The following is a 22,315-nucleotide window of genomic DNA, read 5'->3' as shown; positions in this document are numbered from 1 at the left end:
CAGTTGTCATTTTCAGAAATGTGAGCAGACCTTAACAGGACGTCTTACGTTTTTCACTACGTCTGCTATCTTCCTTCTCATTCTGTGGGCGTTTCCAAACAGTTTGCTAGTCCATCCGCCAGGATAGTCCTCTGAAACATGAGTGATATAAAAACATTTTGCATTCCTTTCAAATGGTGTATCGTATTCTTCATCTTATTCATACGCATCAGAATTAGTGTGAAAACCACCCCCAGTTTCATTAACTACATACGGCTAGTAGAACTTAAAGAAAATAGTGAATTCAGGTTATTGTTCTATACAATAGATGTTGTGCAGTTGTTTACTGTAAAAATCACCTTTTTGATTACACACAGAATCACTTATGGCTGGCAGGTGTATCTGGTTCATATTTGGGGTTCAGTCTGTTGTATCTGTTAATTACCCGTTTTATTAAAATGACATAATGGTTGTAATTAATTTTGATCTACAGAACTGAACTCCCTGGGGCTCTTTTTTTCCCCCTTAAAGTTTTATTTCTAAGTGAAAGCACAAAGCAAAAACAAGCAGAGCTTCTTCAGTGACGCAGTAAAAAGAGATGTATTTTCCACTGAACTAAGCAGGCAAGTTGATCAACCAGTTTTTTAACTAAAATATAAACAATCTGTGTACTCCAATATGAAAACGTTTAAGTAATCTGTATTACATTGAAGCAAAAGTGATGCATTTCATTAAATGGAGGCCAAATGGGAAGACTCTTTTCTCCATTGTGCCATTGTTTCACTCAACTAAACTCTCAGTTTTTTAACACATACATTAGACTTTTTTATCACAGACCAGGAAAGGATAATATACCTGATTTTGACGCATGTTCTCTTAATGCAGGGATCCTTAACCCTCGTCTTGGAGAATTCCCATTTTTATCTTTTAGAGATGACAATTAAATAGTCCATTTCTAAAGACGTGGACGTGGATCCATTAAACATGCAGTTTGTTAAATTAAGCAATTTAGAGATCATTTGAACAATCATTGCCAAGGAGGACTGTCTCCTTAACTGAACAAAATGCTTGCTTAAATGATCACGTATTTACAAATGTGTTACCGATAACAAGAAGCATACAAAATTGAGTGGCATAAAACTTGCTTGATTGGGGCACTCTAGGAGTGGAGATCCCTGTCTTAGTAAATGACTGAATCAATCCTCATACCAATCCCATTTACTTACCACAAAGGACAAAAACTGTGTGCATTACCATGTCAAATAAATGGCATGCTCACGTACAGTACTAGAAACTTAGTGGTTCTCAAATGTAGTTTTATGGCAGATAAATACTGCACATATATGAAGCTTTTACTATGCTTGCTGTTTTTATATTGTCATTCTTTCCTTTTCAGAACACCCCCGCTGTCAGTAACATCTACTAAACAAGCACTGGCTTCTACTTTAATAACACTCTGCCACACATTGTTCTGAGGGTTGCCCGTTTGTAATATGTTTTCCGTCTGCATCAGAAGATAAGGAAATGTCTAACACAATGCTGACTGCTCATGATTCTGCTGATTACAAACAAGTCTCGTCTCTCTTACATGTGTAAAGCAGACTGCAGAGTATGATTGTGTGATTTTTCTATGAATAAACTGAATAATACACCATTATTTCAATGTACTGTAAAAATGTTCCCTAAGGATATGATATTGGTTATAGCAGAGAGTTGTTTGTGGATTTTGGTTAAAGTAAAGTGAGGAATTACTTTAACCAAATATTTAAGGATGGACACCAACTTCAATGGATTGGAAGTGTGTCTACTCCTAAACCTGTTGATACCAAGTGTTTGGTCATCACATATTATCCCCTTATGGTGTGCGGTGTATCACTGACGACTGTTCTAGCACACGCATTTTTTTTTGTCATTTCTGCAGATTGTAACTACTTAATATAATTAGATTTGACAGCCCTTCTGTACCACCATTTGTGCTTGAGTCAATTTAAATAACATAGACAGGGAGAATTCAAAGAGAATTTTGAGAAATAGAGTTACAGTACCTTGCAATTAAAGATGCTTGAGTGTGGAATTTCCTAAGCCCCTGTTTCATCAAATGTGTCAAATTCACATGTCCAGAGAATGAATTAAACCTCAAATCAAGCAGTCAAGGAACCAGTAGATACATATTAGAATACATTGGCAACATTCTCGCCATTGTTTGAGTCCTTGATATTTTTTTTTTCTCTTGTGTAACTCTACACACTGTTTCCTTGTCTCCAGTCACAGTACACCAACCTGGGGCTCCTGAACAGCATGGACCAGCAGATGCAGAGCGGTGGATCGTCCTCCACCAGCCCCTATAACAACGAGCATGCTCAGAACAACGTCACCGCCCCGTCGCCGTACGCCCAGCCCAGCTCCACATTTGATGCCCTCTCCCCATCGCCTGCCATCCCCTCGAACACAGACTACCCAGGGCCACACACCTTCGATGTGTCCTTCCAGCAGTCCAGCACCGCGAAGTCAGCCACCTGGACAGTGAGTGCCTCTCCTTTTTCCGTACGCAGTATGTTAGTCGGGAGGGTGCTCACATCCTCCATGCTCATGCACTCTTCATTCATCTGTGAGATCAAATTGCTTAGCAATTACTTGTGAAGAGGTTTACAGAAAGTTCTAGACAGCATTCATGAAACATGTCGGATTATATACAGTGCGTGCATGAGCATCTGACTGTCTTTAGCAACAATCGTCTTGGTCTCAAGTGCTGGTGGACACATTGTAACACCGTTGCCGTGACATTTTTGCTTTTTGCTTGGCTTCCAGCAGAGTTTGCAGCTGTGAACCAAGTTTTAAACAAAAGCTGGAGAGGTGGTCAAACCCGAATTTTGCCCACTTCTTCCTACCTATGTATAAATGTCATGCTTCTTCCTCCTTACTTACACATGTCCCCCCCCCCCCACTCTATTTTCATCCCTGCAGCCGATCCTTTAATTAAAAAGGTGAGGGGATTCCAAATCATGCCTCGTTTCCACCTTAATTGAAGATTGACTGAGCCAATAGTTTGGAATTTAAGATTAACCCTTTACAGGTAGTCTTACTGAAGATGTATGGTAGTAAATGTTTTTTGGTCGGGATCGACACTTTAAAAAACCTGGACCAAGTAATAGGTAATAAGGTTTGTAGGACTCTTCCTCTCCAGTGACCTCTGTGCACCGGAGTGTCCACTCTGAAAGTGTAAGTAGTAGTTGGCATATGTTTGCATTAGCTTTCTTCAAGTTGACATGGAGGCCTTATGCTCAATTCCGAAGATGGAACATGATATTAAAATGCAATTAGAAAAAGAATATACCCTATTGGCTTTCACTACTTTGGCCCAGTGTTAGCCTAAAGGTGGAGATATTTTAATTGCTTGAAAAAAAAAGTTTTCCATATTATAAAGCAGTATTCTATATATTAATGTATCCTTTAACAGGGTATAATTAGATCAGCATATTATACTACATCTAAATGGTGAGTCATGAAGTTTACACTTTTTACATTAAGAAACATTTTTGTTGTTGTTTTTCTACATTACTGACATTCATAGCCAATTTCCTCCACCAGTAGTATTGAAAATGTAACACAAATAATGGTCACCAAAAGATATGTATAGTAAAAATATTTCTGCAATGTAGATATACTACAAAATCCCTAAGGAAACAAAGGGAAAATTTGGCACACTTTTCTTTTTAATGTTTTTCCTTTTTTTTTAGAAATTAATATTTAAACATTACAATGTGCTACTTATCTTACTTCTAGGAAAAGCGTGTGTGGCAAGAGCAATAGGCTTATTGCATAAATCACAGCACTGAAATAATGCGCCTTTAAGTAAACAGGTGGATTACAGAAGGAAGTTTTGGGGCAGTATTGCAGTCATTGGTTGCACTCAGTGTGGGATAGTGACAGTTGCCCAATTCCCACACTGACTTTCTCATCCTTTCATTTTCACATCCAAAAAAAAAAGTGTCTGTCAAATGCGCAATTGTTTTGTGAGAACTTTACTAGGGTGTGAGCACCACACCTACTGTAAGTACTGTCAGAGCTGTACTGTCCCATGCTCCGTCTATTAAGACCCTGTCTGTGTGATTTAAAAATGATAGATTATTGCTGAATAATCCATGAGACTGTATTATTAAGGTGGGTGTGCTTATTGCATAGAGTGATAGCTTTTCTATTTAACATACCGAGTTATTGCAATTAAGAATTTGATAATATTCAGCAGTTTTTAGCTCTGTGCAGGGAGTCCATTCATTCAAGAAAGCTTGTAGTTCTTGGCAAATATAAAGGAAAATCTGTGTGCAGCAGTCCCATTGTGACTTGGGATTTAGCGGCATATTGATTTGAATGACAGAGGTGAGGCATGTAGGTGGTGCCTACTAGCCAGTAGGTGGTGCAACACATAGGTATTGGGTAACCATATCATGACCCACATTACAGAACTGGGTCAAAGAATCAGTGACGCAAATAGTTCCACTGTTCAAGCCAGCCTTGTTAGTGTTAACAGCAAGCTTCATGGTAGACACTTTTTTACATGTGTAGGACTGCAGTAACTTTGTCCATATCATGCCATTCACTGCATATCTCTAGAAATGAACAAAACTGACATTAATTTGATAATATGCTGTGTTTATCCTAATCTGTATCTTGCAATATTAATTCAACTTATTTCTTAAGCAGATAATTTTACCAAGGTCTTTTTATTTAGAAGCCATGATTACAAAAAAAAACTATTAATTCTAAGTGGCTAAAATAGGACTTGCAGCCAAAAAACTAATGTTGCAGGTGAGCTATCTGGATGTGATGTTGGTTTAGCAAGAACAATTTTTTAATTAATTACCATACAGGTATATATATATATTAGATTGTAAAGTATTTTTAACAAGAAGTGTTTTAAAATATTCCCTGGACAAAAGGGTATACTAAGCGAATAAATAATAACAATAACAAAATCTATATAAAGGGACTCCTAAGTGGATTCAGAAATAACCTTTATGCTCTTAATCAAAGCAGGACTGAAGTCAGCCCTATAATCCTTTTTAGAGTCTCTGTATCTCCTGCTGGATGGCTGAGGCCCACTTGTGATGTCATCATCATGGCTTTGATGATGAAAGACCCATAGAGCTCTTAGTGTTCTTCTGAGAGGACCGTGGGATTGGTAGCTGGAATTAATGTTATGCCTGCCGTTCTGTCTGATGATTGTTTTCTGGAGATGAACCTAATCCTCTACCTACACCTTAACATTTTCCTTTCTCAAACTGTGGGCTGACAAGTCTCAAGAACCTTTTGTCAAATTTCCTAGGAATTTTGGTTTAGTTTCCAATTAGCACAAGTTTTATTTCCCTAAAAAAGACATTCAGGTTCTCAATCTCCTGTCTCAAATTCATGGAGCACCAACATTTCTTCTTTCCTTTGGTTTGAAGACTTCTGTTAAAAATAAGACTTCATAGTTTTGCCAACGCAAAATATATTTTGTTCTAAGCCCTTTCATAAGTGCATGCATAATCCAGCTAAATCTTAAATTTGGATTTAAGAAAAATCTGTTGACTTGATTATCTTCAGTCATTGCTTGCTTTGATTATTAATGCATCGGATTTTTTAGTAATCATCAAAAGGTCCCAGGGAATGCTCAGGGAATTTTCAGCAAAATGTTTTCTTTTGTACAGTAGGTTAGGCTTACTAGTATTTAAAGTCCAACATTTGTAATGTCTGAATGTTGTTTTTTTGTGAAACTACCTTTCCTCCCAGCCAAGCAGTTAAATTGAAAAGAAATAGAAAAGCCAATGTTTTCTGTGTCTCGGGGGGCTTGGGAGGAAGACAGCGAAGGATTAGCTTTTTTAAAGCAGCAGACTTCACGAACACTAAGGCAGAGGCTGACAAAAATAATACCTCTCTGAAAATTGTACTGGTTTACCTGCATCCTGCATTTCTCTGCCAAGCCTTGGAGTTCTGAATGGGTTAAGCTCAGGAACAAGTCTTGGATTCTGCTGCGGGCAAAGAGGGTGGAACGGTGAGTTTGGAGATGAGTGTTCTTGCTAAAAGCAAGATGCAGCTTGCCAAAGAACACCTGCAACCATCCCATTCCGCACGAGATGGGGCTGAGACTTGTTTGTGTGAAGAAGCCTGTTCCAACTTGTCTGTCACAGCAAATTGAGCCTTAAATCCAGGCTGTGAGAGAAGGAGGGTGGGGGGGAGCCAGAACCGAAGATTTACTGATAGGAAAATGTTTTCTGGGTAATGCTTTTGTAAAGCAAGATTTCAAACAGGTTTATTATGAGGCTGAAATGTTCAAACAATCTTAGATTACCTGTACCATGCCTCTCGATTGGCAGCACTTTGAATAGCAGAAGTGAAAGATTTGACTAATTCAAAAGGAAGTGATTTCTTTTTTCTTTTAAAAGCATTAAACTGTCACTGTGGAAATCTGGAGTTGTGAAAACTGTGTTTTTCAACATTATTGGTGTATTTGGAGATCTTTTAATTGGTGTTAAAATAAATTATTTTGTTCGTGAAAAAATAATGTTGCCTTTAAAGCTCTTTGGTGCTATCTGGACCCTAATATTGCTTTTTTTAATGCATTTTTTCCAGCAAAGGTGTGCTGGGTGAATTGATTTGGTTTTGTTGCTATTATGTGGGAAAGAGGACCAATGTGTATTTTATGTGAAGGAAACACCTGAACAACTGTAAGACAAAGATTAGAATCTGGCATAGTTCACAGTAGCTCTTTCAAGAACTAAGGGTTAGAATCCATCATAATGAAGCAGAAACCTGCCACTTCTAATTACAAAGTTTTAAGTTGTGACCTGAGCAAAGAAAAGAGTACTTCTTCCAGCAAGAGGTAATTTTAAACTCAAGTATCAAGTATCAAGTTTTATTAGAAAATATTCTGTTGACTCAAAAAGTGACAATGTAAATGTCATTTACATGTGAACATTTCCGTTCAAATTCTAGCAATTTAGGTTGTAATTTAAAGTACTTTGTAAACAGGTCCATGTTCACTTTGGTGGACGCTGTGCACAGTATAATTTACAGTTTTAATTTATTAACTCTACGAACTACATGCAGGTCCTGCAACAGAAACACTGTCAACAATGAAGGGAAATTGCCTTTGGATTGGCAATTGGATTGCCCTAGTTCATTGTCACAATTGTCATGCTCTCTCAATTGTAAACAAACTGGAATGCATCCATAATTTAATGGCGGACTTCAGGTGTAGTACAGTAGATGTGGAAATGCCCAGTTTAGAAAAATAGTGTATTTTGCACTCAGACTCTGAAGTGCAGTCCTTTATTTGAACATGCATGAAATCATAGTTTTCATTTCTGCTGTATATTGGTCATTGTCATTTTTTGATACGGCTTTGATTAATGCTTCCTTATCTCCCTTGAAAATTCCTTGTCTGACTGTTCTTGTTCTATATCTTGGGTCCGTCTTTTCAGGATTTAATTGTGGGATCATTCCATTGTGAAAAGGGAGCCACTCCTCAAACTATCAGCAAGAAACTAACTACGGTACAAAGCGAAACCTTGATATTTATCAATGGTAGAGAGGAAATAGTGGTGAATCTGTTGCACCTTTCCTGTAAGTGCCATAGGTTCAGGAAGCAGTTTCTGTTTTTTGTTTTTCCTTTAAGTGAAATGTTGTTAACCCAAGAACACGAGTATTTGACTCATAAATGCTTCAACTTTTTCCATGGTAAGAGGCAGGTGTGCTTTGTTACTAGGGGGAAAAAACACATTTTTGTTAGATTAAACAGGTTTAGGAGAAGCTACAGACATGACAATACTTGTCAGGTATGAACAAGACAAGACCAGAGGCGCCAAATGAGCTTGGTTAAAGCCATGGATGCTGTCAGGACTTGCCTGGGCCCTGCAGCCCGCAGCATTTGTCTGGAGAGAAGGAGCTCGGCAACTCGTTCCAGATTTCCACAAGAACAGACCTGCTACAGCTTGTGCTGAGGGGGGGGGGGCTAGTGTTTGAGGTAAACAGGAAAATTACTCATCTTAATGATGTGTTTTACTGCCTTAGATTTTAGTTATCTGCGCATTTGGAGCATAGTGTCCTCAAATGGGTGGTTTCGCAAAACATTTTGGAAATATAGTCGAAGGGAAAGGTTCTATTCAGGCTGATATTTAATTGGATTTCGGCATTAATGATAAAGCTGGCCAAATGGGATTTAGAATTATAGAATCTTCACTCCACGTGAAACTTTTTTTTGTCCTTTTTTGCAGTAACAGAACAATAATACCATGGGAAAAGTTTTTCGTATTGCTTATATTGCCAAGTCACATGTAAAATCTTACATCTGTCCTAAACAATGTGCTGCAGTTTGTTGGGGGTGATTACAGATGAGGTTTATTTGCACACAGTATTGAAAAAACACATAAAAAGTATTTGTTTAATTAATTTACTAATTAATTAGCAAAGAATTATTAATCCCGAAGTTTGTTTTGTAATTAAATAGTCAAATGCCTCAGCAAATCAAATCTTTTCTGTTATATATAGGCTTACTCCTTTTATATAATTAAACTACATACTTTTTCTAGTACTGACATCTCAGGAGTAGATTCAAACAATTAGGCTCCAGGCAGTTAAGACAGTCACACAGACATGGGTAAGAGAACCGTTAGGGAACAGGAAATGAATCCTAAAGGAAGAAGTTTAAATGAATCTGTAACAACAGTGGAAAACATCTAGGCAAGAAAAGACAAAATGGCTGAACTACAGAGCAATAAGTCTTACTTCTACTACATATAATGATCTGAAAACAATTATTAGAACTAAATGAGAGGATCGCCTTTATGGAAATAGGATACTAAGGGATAGTCGAGATTTGGATCAGCACTTGGGTGTATTTGGACTGAGAACTGGTAATACTCAATGAGGAGTGGAGACAGAAGTAAATGCACAAACTGGGTGATGTACTATAAGACATATAGTAGGACAACCACTCTTCATAATTTATATTAGTAATGTCAATTCTGGTAAAGTCAATAAACTAGTTAGTTTTTAATTATACCAAAATAGGAGGAAGAGAAAAATATATCAGCAGCCAATTAAACTAAAAAAAGATTTAGTCATACAGTAAGCCAACACTTGGCAAGCACCTGGCAGAGAATTAATTACAGATTTCAAACACATAAAACAAATTCAAAATGGAGCTTGAAGAGACTATTTATGAAAAAAAAATCTCAACAAAAACAAGTAAGCAACAAATGGCCTCACCTCATCTGTAACCTTGTGTTATGTTCTTACGATCACAGCCACCCATGGATTTAGAATATTAATCACTTGAATAAAATGGTAGAACCCTAATGTCTGTGTCTTCTCTCCTGTCATGGATGGAGTGAGCCCTGCATGCATAACAGGGCTTATTTGGTTCTTTACCCAGTTGAGGTGATGGAATACGGTAGGAAACTTGATAACCATGAATTCTCTAGGGACTTGAAATCAACCTTTTGATGCAGCAGAAATTCAGCAGGCTTTGGAAGATGCTCCATGTGGCTCAGGGCTGGGGTTTGTCTGACAGGCATGTTGTATTCAATGAAAATCCTTATGGCCCACAACAATCAATCCCAACATCAATCCAAACAATGCCAAGGATTTAAATAAGGTGTTAGTCATTAATGCCTTTTGCTGCCAGGAAGTGCTGTCTTCTGCAGGCTCTCTGTAACAGTGCTTGAAAAGTGTACTGTGGGATAGTGTAAGGAAGCCCTGTTTGGTTCTGTGTGGAGAGGTCCCTGACAGAGAGTATTAGAATCCCAGAGCAGCTGGCTGATTTACCTCCTCAACAATATAATGTACAACAGAACACCACAAAATCTCTAAATGCTTGGTATTTTATAAACTCTTCCAGCTTTAATATTGAATCTGTAAAATGGAAACAAATCCACATTAGCCTAAAGCAACGGAGGAAGAAAATCAATTGTTTTTTGTGGAAAATAATTAATTATTTGGCCAATAATACATTGTCATCCACCTGACCCAAGAAAGATGTTAACTGCATCGACTACCAATAGTATTAAGAAATATTGGCTCATTAAGTGTTGTACAGGTACTCCCACATGAGGTGCTTGTTTTTTTTTAAATACTGTATGCCAATTCTTTTATTTTCTGTTTTCATTTAATTTTGATTTTATTGACTGAAAATTGTATTTATTGCACCAAACAGTTATTCACAACATCCAAGGTCTTAAGAAAGAAATTAGTCATAATTATATTTCCTGCAAATAAGTGCTGTCTTCTGTGGGTTTTGTGTTATAGTATTGTGAGATATTAATGATCCAAGTTTCACTATCCATTGTGCTATTAGGAAGTATACAGAAAAGATCCAACTAAAGTGGAGTAATTAGAACATTAGTTAAGCAGTGAAATTGGGATTTTTGTTTTAAATAGTGTAGTTTCTGCAAATGTTTTGGTGAAACAATATAATTTTCAGTAACACTGTATTTTACTCTTTTTCTGGTACTGCATGTAATTAGTATTTTGCAAGAAAATGTGTCTCTTGATTTAATACTTTGTATAATATTTTTTACAAAGCTTGCAATTCTCTAGGTTGTATTTTTGGCTTATATTTCCACATGTACCCACAGTATCTGGGTGGTGATTCAAATATGAAGTCTAAAGTGCTTGTTTGACAGAAAAAGGTACAGTGAAGATTTATTTTAAGTGAAGAAATCTGCTTTATGTGTTTCTATCATTTTAATGGAACTTCAGTTTGTTGCAACATCATGTTTCATTCCTAAAATAATAAAAACACCTTAAAACTGTCATATAATTTATGAACTTACATAAAACATAAAACATAAAAGTGTTGCAGATGTAAGCTGATTAAGTTAAACAAAGGAGAGAAGTTAAAAAACGTTTCCCTCGTCCACTGATAAAAGCAAACAATAGATTTTTATTAAAAAATATTAATGTGAGATGAGCAGGAAAGGAAGGAACAAAATAGCTCATGCTGTCTTGTGTTCTTTGAGAATATTGTCTGCGTTTTGACAGATAATGAAGTTAAAGCACAGGGAAGATAATTATATGTTAGGGCTTCAGGCCCACCCATTGTGGTCACCAAATCCACATTTTTTTTGCTTCTTCCAACTTTGCTTCTTTCCCTTAAAAGAAAACAGAGTGAGGGAATACTTGTGCTTTCACAATTTGTGGCTTCGGGGCTAGGATGCCTTAAATACTGAGAGAGCATTGTGTGCGTGTGTGTCTCTGTGTGTGCGCGCAAGCTTGCATTAGAATTTTCTCTAGATCTGTGTAAATTGAACTGTTTGTCTAGAGGTGAAGGTGGAGGAGGCAATGTCAGCATTCTTGATGAGCTCAGGCAGTGTGGCTGGAACGTGGCCCGAAACCTCAAGGCGGGACACTAGTCTCAGTCACCATTAGCTCTTGCGTGTGTGCTGCATCTGCAGGTCCACACACAGGAATTGCCTAGGTAGTCCATCATCTAGCTCTTCTGAAGCATGGCCCTGATTTTTATTTTCTCCTGCCTTCGCTTCTGTCCCTTTCCATTCTTGTTTACCCTTAGTTGTGTTGATGTTTTGGGTTCCTACATACTGTTGGTTGGGCATATTTTTGATTCATGTGCAGTGTTCCCATTACTTTTAATGATATCATTTTGTGAATGCTACCAGTTTTATCATCTACTGTAGCTGTGTCCATTTCCTACTCATAAGATGCTGTGACTTTAGATTAGGGTCTGCATTTAATGGTAGGCTGCAGCCTGTTCGATTCATTCCTAACACAGCATTAGAGATATAACGATAAACAATGACAGCAGTACAATGGTTTTTAATTACTGTAACTCATTCTGACTGTTTAGCTGTCTCAGAAGAACCTCTTGAATGGTTCAATACCTCTCGTTGTTTTTTTTAACAAAACAATCATTTCAATGTTAAACCTCCTTAATCGTCTTCTGAATTAAACTTTTTCCAGAGTGTTCTCGGCAGTACAAAACCAGTGCGCTGTTTCTTTAAAGTGAAAAATTACACCTCCGAGGCAGAAATATTTTGCTGCTATGAGTCTCACTGGGTGCAGCTGCTTGTGCCGTAGAGTATTAGGAGTGTTTAAGGATGTTTGAGCCCTGGGGGTACTGAAAATTACTGTGACACATTCTTTGTGTTTTCTTTCTTTTTCTCCTTTTATTTTTTTTAATTTTTGTGGTTTAGCTTGTGTAAATGTTCCCATCCTGTCGCGTGGTGTCTGATACGGAACACAGCGTCTCTCAGCCCACCTGCTTTGCCTCAGGTCTTGTATTACTGTGCACAAGATTGGTTTTCTCTCTGGGTTAATTTACCTCTTTGTCATAAGGGTTCAGGGTGTAAGTGTGAGTGTTTAAGTCTTGGAACGAGAGGGCAATTCTTAGGACCTGCAGATTTCAACACATGTATAGTAAAAGACAAGGAAGCTTTAGTTTTCTTGGTTTTAGTGAATTTGTGAATTTAATGCAACACTGAAAGAACTTATTTACAGCTGCTTAGGGTCACAGTAAAGCTTGACCAAATGTGAAAATAAGATAATATCTTAGATAACATTATTGTACTACAGTATGTGACTTTACGTGCTTTGTCCACCAGATTTTACAGCCAATTAAAAGTAAAGCGTTACTCAATGACAAGGATAGACAATTCTTGTATTTTTTGGAAACATGTACTCTTTTGTACTGTTTTATATTGGGGTTTTCTTTGTAAAATGATGTATTGTATCATGCAGTGCACAAGGCGAAGCTCATTATTGGGAGGGGCTGCAATTCAAATAGGTGTTGCCTGGCGTTTCTGAACAGGCTGGTGAGAGCAAATTAGCCATACAGCATGATGTTCTGTGCCACACCTTGCCACTCCAGGGTAATCCCCAGTGAAACAGCACACAGTGAGGTTGGGCAGAGACCAGTCTGGCTGAACAGACTTCTATGGCATTCCTATTGATCATCTAGGGAGGGGCCACAGGACAGCTACTGAACCCTAGCCAACAATAATTAAAGGCTACTGCAGTAGCCTCCTTACAGTAGGTGGTACTGAGAGATCTGCAACTTTACAATTTCACATGCATTCACTATTGATGTGACATGTTCCGAGATGATTAAAATTTAAAGCAGAAGATGTAAATCAGGTCAGAAAAGATAGACTACTTTTGCACCACAACATACTTAGAATGAAAAAAAGACCAGGCAAATCTTTATCTGTGGTTTTCATTTCCATTCCATTTAAGTTTAGGAAAAAGTCCCAAAATAGTTTTTTTTTTCTTTTTCATGGAATGATTTATCTTTCTAGCTCATTTACTCTTGCAATACACACTCATTTTCTTCTCTTTTTGTGTACAGGCTTACTGTAAATACATGTGAACTGTGTGTGTTAAAATATCAGCACCGACAAATTCACACTTTGGTGAACTCCTTCAGTTGTTTTAGGCTTCAATCACTGAAAATGCTTTGAAAATCCCGAGGAAAAGGGCAGGTGTTCCAGTTACAAGTTTTTGGCACAAATGTGTGTTGGTTTTAGAAGGGAAGAGGGAGGTAAAGATTGGCATTGTGAAAATATTATTGCCAAGTTTGTGTAACTTTATAACTCAACTGAGGCAGGTGGTGGGAAGGGCTCCATTCATTGGAACATTTCATAAGAAAGTTAATAGAAATGGAATTTAATGTGCCATTGTTCTAGGAAATAGCCTCTAGCAATGTTCACAATCTCTTTTTTTTGATGAATCTCAAAAGAATGTTTTCTCCACTTTTTTCCCACCTGTATTGTAAGTACAAGCTTAAACGCTTAAAGATACGATGAAGTACATTCCCAAAAAAGGTAGCAAAACCCTCTTTCACTTAACATCATTTGAAAACATTTAAGACTTAAGGAGCATTTACACAACAAGATAAAAGATCTTTATAAAAAAACTGACATTTTTAAGTGGATTCAGTTGATACTTTCCTTTGCTTTTGAAAATATGTTCTATATCATAAGGTACTGTAGGAATGAAGATAGGAAACTTAATCATACAAATGATATTATTTTTGTCCGTAAAACTACATATTAAATGCAGTTTCAGTTTGTTTCATAAACTTTTTTTTTCACGTTCAGGTGTTTAGCACCAATGAAGCAAGATGAGCCAAATGTCTAATCGTTAAGGACCCTTCTTGTACTCTTTGAGAGTTGCACAAATCTTTATTTACTATTAATTTACTATTTTTTTCCTGGAATTCATCAAGTGAGTAGTAATCACAGATAAGAATTGAAGGCTACTATATTTTCCATACATTGCATATTATGAGTTAATGTTATGTAGGCTCCTTCTACAGATATTCTTGTGTGGGTACGTCAACTTGTGGCCTATGTGGCTCTCTGGTTCACAGACAGTGACATCCAGTACTACTCAATCATGTCCTCTGATGAAAGCGGTGATTCCTGTGGTTGATGACATAGTTTCAAGAATGAGCTTAGTCAGTCAGAGACAATAAAATGGTTGGTGGAGTACACGTCACATCTCTGACCTTCTCCTCTTACGATAACACCTAGATTAATAAGCATTTAAATTGCAACACTGTCTGCCATTGTACCACTTTTCGTCATTATAGTTTAGGACTCCTGCTGTGAAAAAAAATAAATTGTAACTTGAAGTAACAGTGAGCAATCGGATACCTTTATTTACTCTTCCTAAAAACATTTTGCAATCTCTGGTTTGCAATCATGAAAACATAAAAGGTTGAGAGACACCCTGCTCCTAGATGGGATGCTATAGAATCTGTTTTCTTTGACTCTTAATACCTTACCAGGATAATGACCATAAATAGTTAGGTCATTAACTGTTTTATTCTCACAATCAATTGCCAAATCAATTACCAAATCCTTGTTTTTTTGCTTGAAGGAATTGACTGTAACAGTGTGCAAAGTTGCCAACTGCTCATTGAAATCTCCCCTCAGCGTTTGCAGTTTCTATGATAGCTGTATTATGTAGTCAGCACTATTTGCTTTTATCCTAATGTCTATTAAGTCAAAAACTAGAGCCATTTTTTTACAAGGAAGCATATAAGCACACTAGTGGGGTTTTAAAAAAACTGAGCTAGATGGATCACACCATCAAAAAAATCATTTGTGTGTTTTTTGTAAACAAATATTCCAAGATGAAGTTTGTTTCTCATAATTTAGTTTTAACAATCTGGGCTGATCTGTGTTTTTTTTGTAAATAGTAGGTTTGGTGGTAATATATAATTCACTGGAATGCACAGGGAATTAAGTCCTGTAGGTTTTATAGGAGCTGGTTTGCGTTTTTCCTTGGAAGTGCCTGCAGATTTGGCATGCAGACGTCAGTGATTCAGGGTGCGTCTCCCCCTCCTCCAGCTGTTCTGACACAGTCTTTAATGATGACATTCTCCTGTGGAAACATTAATTACAGGACAGACGTTAAATGGCACCAGAAGGAAAATTCTCTAGGGAAAAAATACCTGCCTTCTTTTAAGTTCTGAGGTTTCCCATGTGTTAAATTTCTTCTAATGGAAAAAGCCTCACGCATTGTGTATCTCGCAGAACTTTCTCTCTTGAACACTTATGCTCTTCTTGCACCTGAAGAAGAAGATGGGGTGGAATAGGTAATTTTTAAATGAGAAAAGTAAGAGGAGTCGAATATAAAAACAAACTGAAATTCAGTGTTGCTCTGGTCAGGTGTTTTTATTGGATTTATTTCTTGGAGGCCTTAAGGAAGAAAAGCTCCTTTCCTCCAGCTAGCACTAGCTGTCCTTTAAGGAGCAGTGGGCCTTGTAGTACTGTATGTCAAAAGCTAAACAGTCCATGCCTTTCCTACGTGGCTTGTTGGAAATCTGAGATCGTGAATGAGTTTGGAGAGGATCTCCGAATCTATTTGTTCACGGTTTTCACCTTCCAAACCTTGCGTGGAATTCTGCTCTCAGATTTTTGGAGTCCATTTCCCACTTGCCCCTTCTCATTATCACCCTTGCTTGTGTTCTCACAACACAAGGAATATTCTTATATTCCCACTTTTTCTTCCAGCTAAAACATTTGTTACCCTCTTTTATAGTTTTCAGGGGGGAGTTAACCTCTAGAGTTAAACTTCTTTTTTGGGCAGCTTCCTCGTTCTCTCAGTTTTTGTTACTGTATCTTTAGTCTGTACAGTATGTTATTTTATGTTCTTTTATTCTGTTTTAGAGACTTAGGTCTTTTCTTTTTCCATCCACAGTACTCCACAGAACTGAAGAAGCTTTACTGCCAGATTGCCAAGACGTGCCCCATCCAGATCAAAGTGATGACGCCTCCTCCACAAGGGGCAGTCATACGGGCCATGCCAGTCTACAAGAAGGCCGAGCACGTCACTGAGGTGGTCAAGCGGTGCCCCAATCACGAGCTCAGCCGAGAGTTCAATGACGGTAAAAAGGCATTCTCACAGCAGCCGAGAAAAACTGGAAGAGCATTCAGTTCTAACTTCCATTCTCTGTGTAGAGCCCTTCCTTTCCTTAACCCTGACATTCTGTTTTTAGATTTCTACTCTTGCTACTGGTTTTCAGACACTTTCAAATGCGTCTTACAGATTAATTTTAACACTTGAATATATAACGTCTTCTTTTCATGCACAACTCAAGTCATTTGGCCTGAATGTAAAAACATATAACTCATCTGAAATACGCAAAAGTTATAGGTCAGTCTAAAATTCAATTTGTGTTTTTTTCTATGTTAACTTATACTGTACAACAATCATTGTGTGTTTCTGGCAAATGAACTCTCCTTCTGAGGTCACAGCCACAATGTTTGTAATGCTTTATCTGTCTCATCAAGTGCTATTTGGAATAGTAAGCTTGCTTACTTCAGTTAAAGCTCTGCATCTTTTAACTTTGCTTTGCCTTTGTTAATTCTGCAGGTCAGATAGCTCCACCTAGCCACCTTATTCGTGTGGAGGGGAACAGCCATGCCCAGTATGTTGAGGACTCAATGACAGGTCGCCAAAGTGTTCTGGTGCCTTATGAACCGCCCCAGGTAAATATTCTGTACTATCTGCTATCTAACGCTGTCACCTGTAAGTCATCTTCAGTCTACATAGCTTCCTGTCTTCCAGGCCACAGTACAACTCATTGTTATAACTATTGTGGCATATTTAAGCCTAGTCACTCCACAAAGTCTGGCTGAACTCTATGACCCTTACAACCCTTCCAGTCCTAAAAAAAATCCTGATATTGTCTTACCTGTGAGGCACTTGAATGAAGGATCTTTTCCTTGGGGTGCAGGTTTTTCCAACACATTTGAAATTTGGTGTGTACAGTAGACCATGTCTAAATAAAATCTTAAAACTATTCTGATCTTCCGTTTATAATAATAATAATAATAATAATAATAATAATAATAATTGCTTACACTTATATAGCGCTTTTCTGGACACTCCACTCAAAGCGCTTTACAGGTAATGGGGACTCCCCTCCACCACCACCAATGTGCAGCATCCACCTGGATGATGCGATGGCAGCCATAGTGCGCCAGAACGCTCACCACACATCAGCTATCAGTGGGGAGGAGAGCAGAGTAATGTAGCCAATTCATAGAGGGGGATTATTAGGAGGCTATGATTAGTAAGGGCCAATTGGAAATTTGGCCAGGACACCGGGGTTACACCCCTACTCTTTTCGAGAAGAGCCCTGGGATTTTTAATGACCACAGAGAGTCAGGACCTCGGTTTTACGTCTCATCCGAAGGACGGCGCCTGTTTACAGTATAGTGTCCCCATCACTATACTGGGGCATTAGGACCCACATGGACCACAGGGTGAGCGCCCCCTGCTGGCCCCACTAACACCTCTTCCAGCAGCAATGCATTACGTTTATGGGACGTAATGCATAAAAAACAGCCTTCAGAAAGCTCACCTCATTCTCAAAAGAAAGAAACCTGTTGTTTTATAACAGAATCTCCAGATTCTCAAATTCAAATATAATGCTAATACAGTATAATATAAAAAGTGAAAATAAAAGACCGTGCAGCTCATTTACATCAGCGTAATCATGTGTTGTTAAGTTTCATCTGTTGTGTAACTTCACCTTTGTCTTTCTCACACAGGTGGGCACTGAGTTCACCACCATCCTGTACAACTTCATGTGCAACAGCAGCTGTGTCGGAGGGATGAATCGCCGCCCCATTCTCATCATCGTCACACTGGAAACCAGAGAGTAAGCCTGAACGTCTCTTGACAGTGGGGTTCAAGAAGCCAGTTCAGACGGAGCACCAATCTCCCGATCAGTTCTGATGACGGAGGATCTACTGTATTTCTGATTAACTGCGCTTGATCGCATGTGTTGCTCAAGGTAATAGTGGGAAAGCAGGTTCCTTACTGACGTTTTTTGCTTTTCACACTGACTCCAGTGGTCAGGTTCTCGGTCGGCGCTGCTTTGAGGCCCGGATCTGCGCCTGCCCTGGGAGAGACCGCAAGGCAGATGAAGACAGCATCCGCAAACAGCAGGTCACAGATGGCACAAAGAGCAGTGATGGTACGAAACGCCGTAAGTAGCTGGCGGGGCTTGTGCAGGGTAGCCTGTTCTGCATGCTGCACATTAATATCTCCAAGCTTTAGGTTTAGCTTTCTGTCAGTGCCTCTGCTTGTTCAAGCCTTGTTGTTTTATAACCTACTTAATTTGGTTCCCTTTTTTGTAGCTTTCCGCCAAGCATCACATGGGATTCAGATGACATCCATCAAGAAGCGAAGACCTACAGACGACGAGTTATTTTGTCTGCCTGTAAGTGCACCAGGATGTTCAGCATTGTTGCGGTGATGTTGAGGGCATGATATTACTGTACTGTACTGTCTGAGACTGGTTAATGTAAATAGATGGTTGATTTCTTTTTTCTTTTCTTTTTTTGTAGATAAAAGGGCGTGAAATCTATGAGATTTTGTTGAAAATTAAGGAGTCTTTGGAGCTCATGCAGTTTCTACCACAGCATACAATTGAGACATACAGACAACAGCAGCAGAATCTGATCCAGAAACAGTGAGTACAACACTGGTGCAAAAAAAAATGACTCCATCAATAGTTGTTTGCTGAAATGCTTTGCTTCTATACTGTTAGCTTTGAGTCTTGATTTATCATTTTTTTAAGCTCTTTGTCTAGAAGAGCATAAGATTAAAATGAGCTTTAAGAGTTGCAAAGTAAATCTTGGGAAAGAGAAGCAGAAATTGCCCAATTCCAGCCTCAGCTTGTTTAAATTTCTGTGTCTGATACCTGTTGAAATTGCTAAGCTGTTTCATTGCTGAGATGAATTTATCTGTGATATGGCTAAGCTAAAATTCATTGAAGGGAAAAAATAATCCATTAGTTCATAGGGCTTTTTTTCAACCAATGCATGCAGGACCCATTAACCTTACAGCCACTTAGAAAAGGGTTTAGCTTGAGATTTCTGTTTCACCTTTTCTCCTTTACTTGTGTGCTGTGCTTGCTGAATGGGGGAAGATATTATCTTTGCATTATGACTTTAAAAGCTTGTAAGTTACATTTAGCAACTGCAGTAAAGTTGGAGCTGTATGTTGCCTTGTTTTGAGTACTTAAAAAACTGAGTTTGAACAGCAAAGAACAGCAAGAGAGTAAGAACAACAGTAACAAAAGTTCCACACATACTGTACCAGCCCATTTAAAAGTAGTGTGGTTTATGAGAAAAAGGTTTTGCAATGCTGATGCATGAGCCTTTTAAAAAAATTCTGTTGCATATGCCAGTTGTAGTTGGTCATGCTGCTGATCTTGTTATGCAATACTGACTCATTTTAATCCATCAGTCGTGTCTTTTTTGTGGTGTTAATTTTACTGACACAAAAGGAAAAAAACATACTGTACCATGCATGGAATTGAAAACACATTTCCTTTGCTACTGGAAATTGGCAAATTCTGCTCAAGGCCAACAATGGTGTATCTAAGTGGTATTTACCATCAGAAAACAGACGGTACAGCACATAGCCATGCAAACCAGACAATTTTAACAACCAGCGTCTGCTCTGTGTCCACTTACAGGTTTACACAACAGTTTAAGTTACACAATCATTGCTTTAACCCTAGTCATTCATATGCGTTACTTATCACTTTCATAGACACACACAATCTTTGCTATGGCATAAGATCCTGGAAGCAAAATGAGAATAAAAGAGAGATATGAAAATTATAGCTTTGATTTGCTGGCAGAGACGCCCTTTAGTAATTATTGCTTTCATTATCGTTTCTCATTAAGAAACTGACAGCTGCCTGACACTGATGTAATATGCTTACATTGTAGTCAAATCACAAGATAAAGAGGTATTCACATTTTCATCGTAGCATAAGAGGTCTCCCTGAGGTGCGACTGTTAGTGGAAGCTTCATGCAATACCACGTTTCTTTCACAATCTCCTGATGAACTTGGGTCTTGCTTTGAAAGGAACAGAAAACATCTCGATATGCAGTGCAGCACAGTCAGTTCTTTTGGGTGTCTTATTCTCCAGGTAATGCAAGAGTGTTGATTACATCACTGTCTAGGCTTTTGCAAATGACTAGTTAAAATGGGTTGGGTAACTATTATTTTAAATGCTTTGTCACGATTTGTTTTGTTTTGTTTTTTTTGACAACCACATCCTTTTCACATCGTGATTTACAGTGGAAAATACAGTATCTTATAACAGGACAAGGTCAGAACAGAGGTGAATTTCAGAACTTACTGACACTGTTATCCTTCTGGTTTAAAGAAAATATCAAGCCTTCTTTTTGATAAAAGCTGATAGGACATTTAAAATTGGCTGTGCATGAAATGGTTTATTTTGCAGTGTGTTTTTGTAAGTTGTTGCTAATACTGTATAGGTGATAGACATACAGTACAGTACTTGGGGTCAGCAAACAGCCCCACACAGGCTTCCTGTGGACACGTTTTCTAAATCATCTCCTGATTGCAGTCTTTAATCGCATGTTCTATGATTTCTCTTTTTTCTGCGTTGCTTTCTCTCCCACCTTGCCAGTTCTTTTCAGTAGCATATCTTTACGATCATGGATCCCTTACTTCAGTCAGGTGTTGCTTACTGTGTAACAAAATAAAAGGCATTTTGTCGTTCAAAAATAAATTGAGTTTTGTCTCTTTTTTTTTCAATCTTTCATTGTCCCTGGGACCCAGCAGAATTTTGAAGCCTGTTGCTTGCTAGAAGCTTAGATGTTTAGTTGGAACTACATTTGTCTTTCCTACAAAAATGGAAAAGTGCAGGATTGTTAAGGCCACAGCTCTCCCCGGGAAATCCGTCTAAATTTTGATGGATCGACTTATGGCACACTGTTAAGCAGTGACACCCTGTGGTGACTTGCCTAATTGCAGGACCCCTCCATAAAAAGTGTTTTCCTTTAGCCTCAGAAAAGGGACATTGAAAAAATTGGAATTACACTCATTAATATTTTGCCGTGATTAGACTATGCTCGGGAATTATGTGGAGTGAAAATACTAAGCAACACGTTTGTACCTCTGTTGTGACTTTTGATGGTTCAAGGTAATGCTAAATAATTGGAAATCTGTGGACTGTTCCCAGAATCCTTATAAGCTTTTGTTGTCGCTTAGACAACTTTAACTTCCGCTTGGCATCTTACCTAAATGCCCTTTCTTTGGCTCTGTCTGTGATGCAGCACAATGCGATAATTCTGCAGTTGCAGTGCAAAGTCTTAGTTCTGGCTAAAACGAACGGAACAAACGCCACGCATTGCTACATTCATGGAGCCTGTAAATCATTGCAATAAATAATACGTTGCCTCATTAATTTACAATTGTGCAGAATTTCCATAATGAAATCGGAAGAATAGTAGACAGTTTATTTCGCTCTAGAGACAATGCAAGACATGATAATGTCCGTCACAGCTCTCGGGATTCTGTTCTTATTTCTTTTTTCTCTCTGGTTCCTTTCTACAGTCTGCTTAAAGCCCGCCTTCGAACTGAGCTTTTGGAGCCAATAAGTGACCAGAAGAAACAATCCAGCACAGACTGAGAACCGCTCAAACATTCCTCACCTACTGTAGTCACAGACAGGACAGGCGCACCTAAGAAAGCCTTTTAAAACAGATAGACGGTTTGCCGTTAAAGAGGCTGAATCACGTGTGCCCTTTGTCACGTTATGGATAATGTACAAAAGCAGCTTTCTTGTAAAGAAAAAATATATCTCGCAACACCACTCTACGTGAATTCAAAGGACTTTTAGGTGTATGTTGCTTGTGATACAACGTATTGTACCTACAGTTCGGCTTGGATCCAGTTAGGGCGTTTTATGGGAAAGCAGACATCATTAGGGATCCGTTTCATTCTCGTCAGTCTCTCCCTTTTTATTTTGGATACGAACGTTTTAAAACACACATC

The 22,315-nt window shown here is 38.3% G+C and overlaps 1 protein-coding gene across 5 annotated transcripts in view; it reads left to right on the top strand.

The window, feature by feature from the left end:
- Window positions 1–22,315, top strand: part of tp63 (tumor protein p63) — a 69,996-nt gene that overhangs the window by 41,503 nt on the left and 6,178 nt on the right. For 3 of the 5 annotated variants that reach the window (XM_006637647.3, XM_015361313.2, XM_015361317.2), the window contains 7 exons: window positions 2,245–2,502; window positions 16,180–16,366; window positions 16,855–16,970; window positions 18,039–18,148; window positions 18,342–18,478; window positions 18,630–18,712; window positions 18,840–18,964. In XM_006637647.3, coding sequence (XP_006637710.2) covers window positions 2,245–2,502; window positions 16,180–16,366; window positions 16,855–16,970; window positions 18,039–18,148; window positions 18,342–18,478; window positions 18,630–18,712; window positions 18,840–18,964 — 1,016 coding nt within the window. The remainder of the gene's footprint in view (window positions 1–2,244; window positions 2,503–16,179; window positions 16,367–16,854; window positions 16,971–18,038; window positions 18,149–18,341; window positions 18,479–18,629; window positions 18,713–18,839; window positions 18,965–22,315) is intronic. The other 2 variants (XM_015361316.2, XM_015361314.2) reach the window with 1 other exon arrangement.

Source organism: Lepisosteus oculatus, chromosome 13, assembly GCF_040954835.1.
Source record: "Lepisosteus oculatus isolate fLepOcu1 chromosome 13, fLepOcu1.hap2, whole genome shotgun sequence".
Lineage (NCBI taxonomy): Eukaryota > Metazoa > Chordata > Actinopteri > Semionotiformes > Lepisosteidae > Lepisosteus > Lepisosteus oculatus.
Note: the sequence above shows the minus strand (reverse complement) of the source record. Positions and strands in the feature narration are given on the sequence as shown.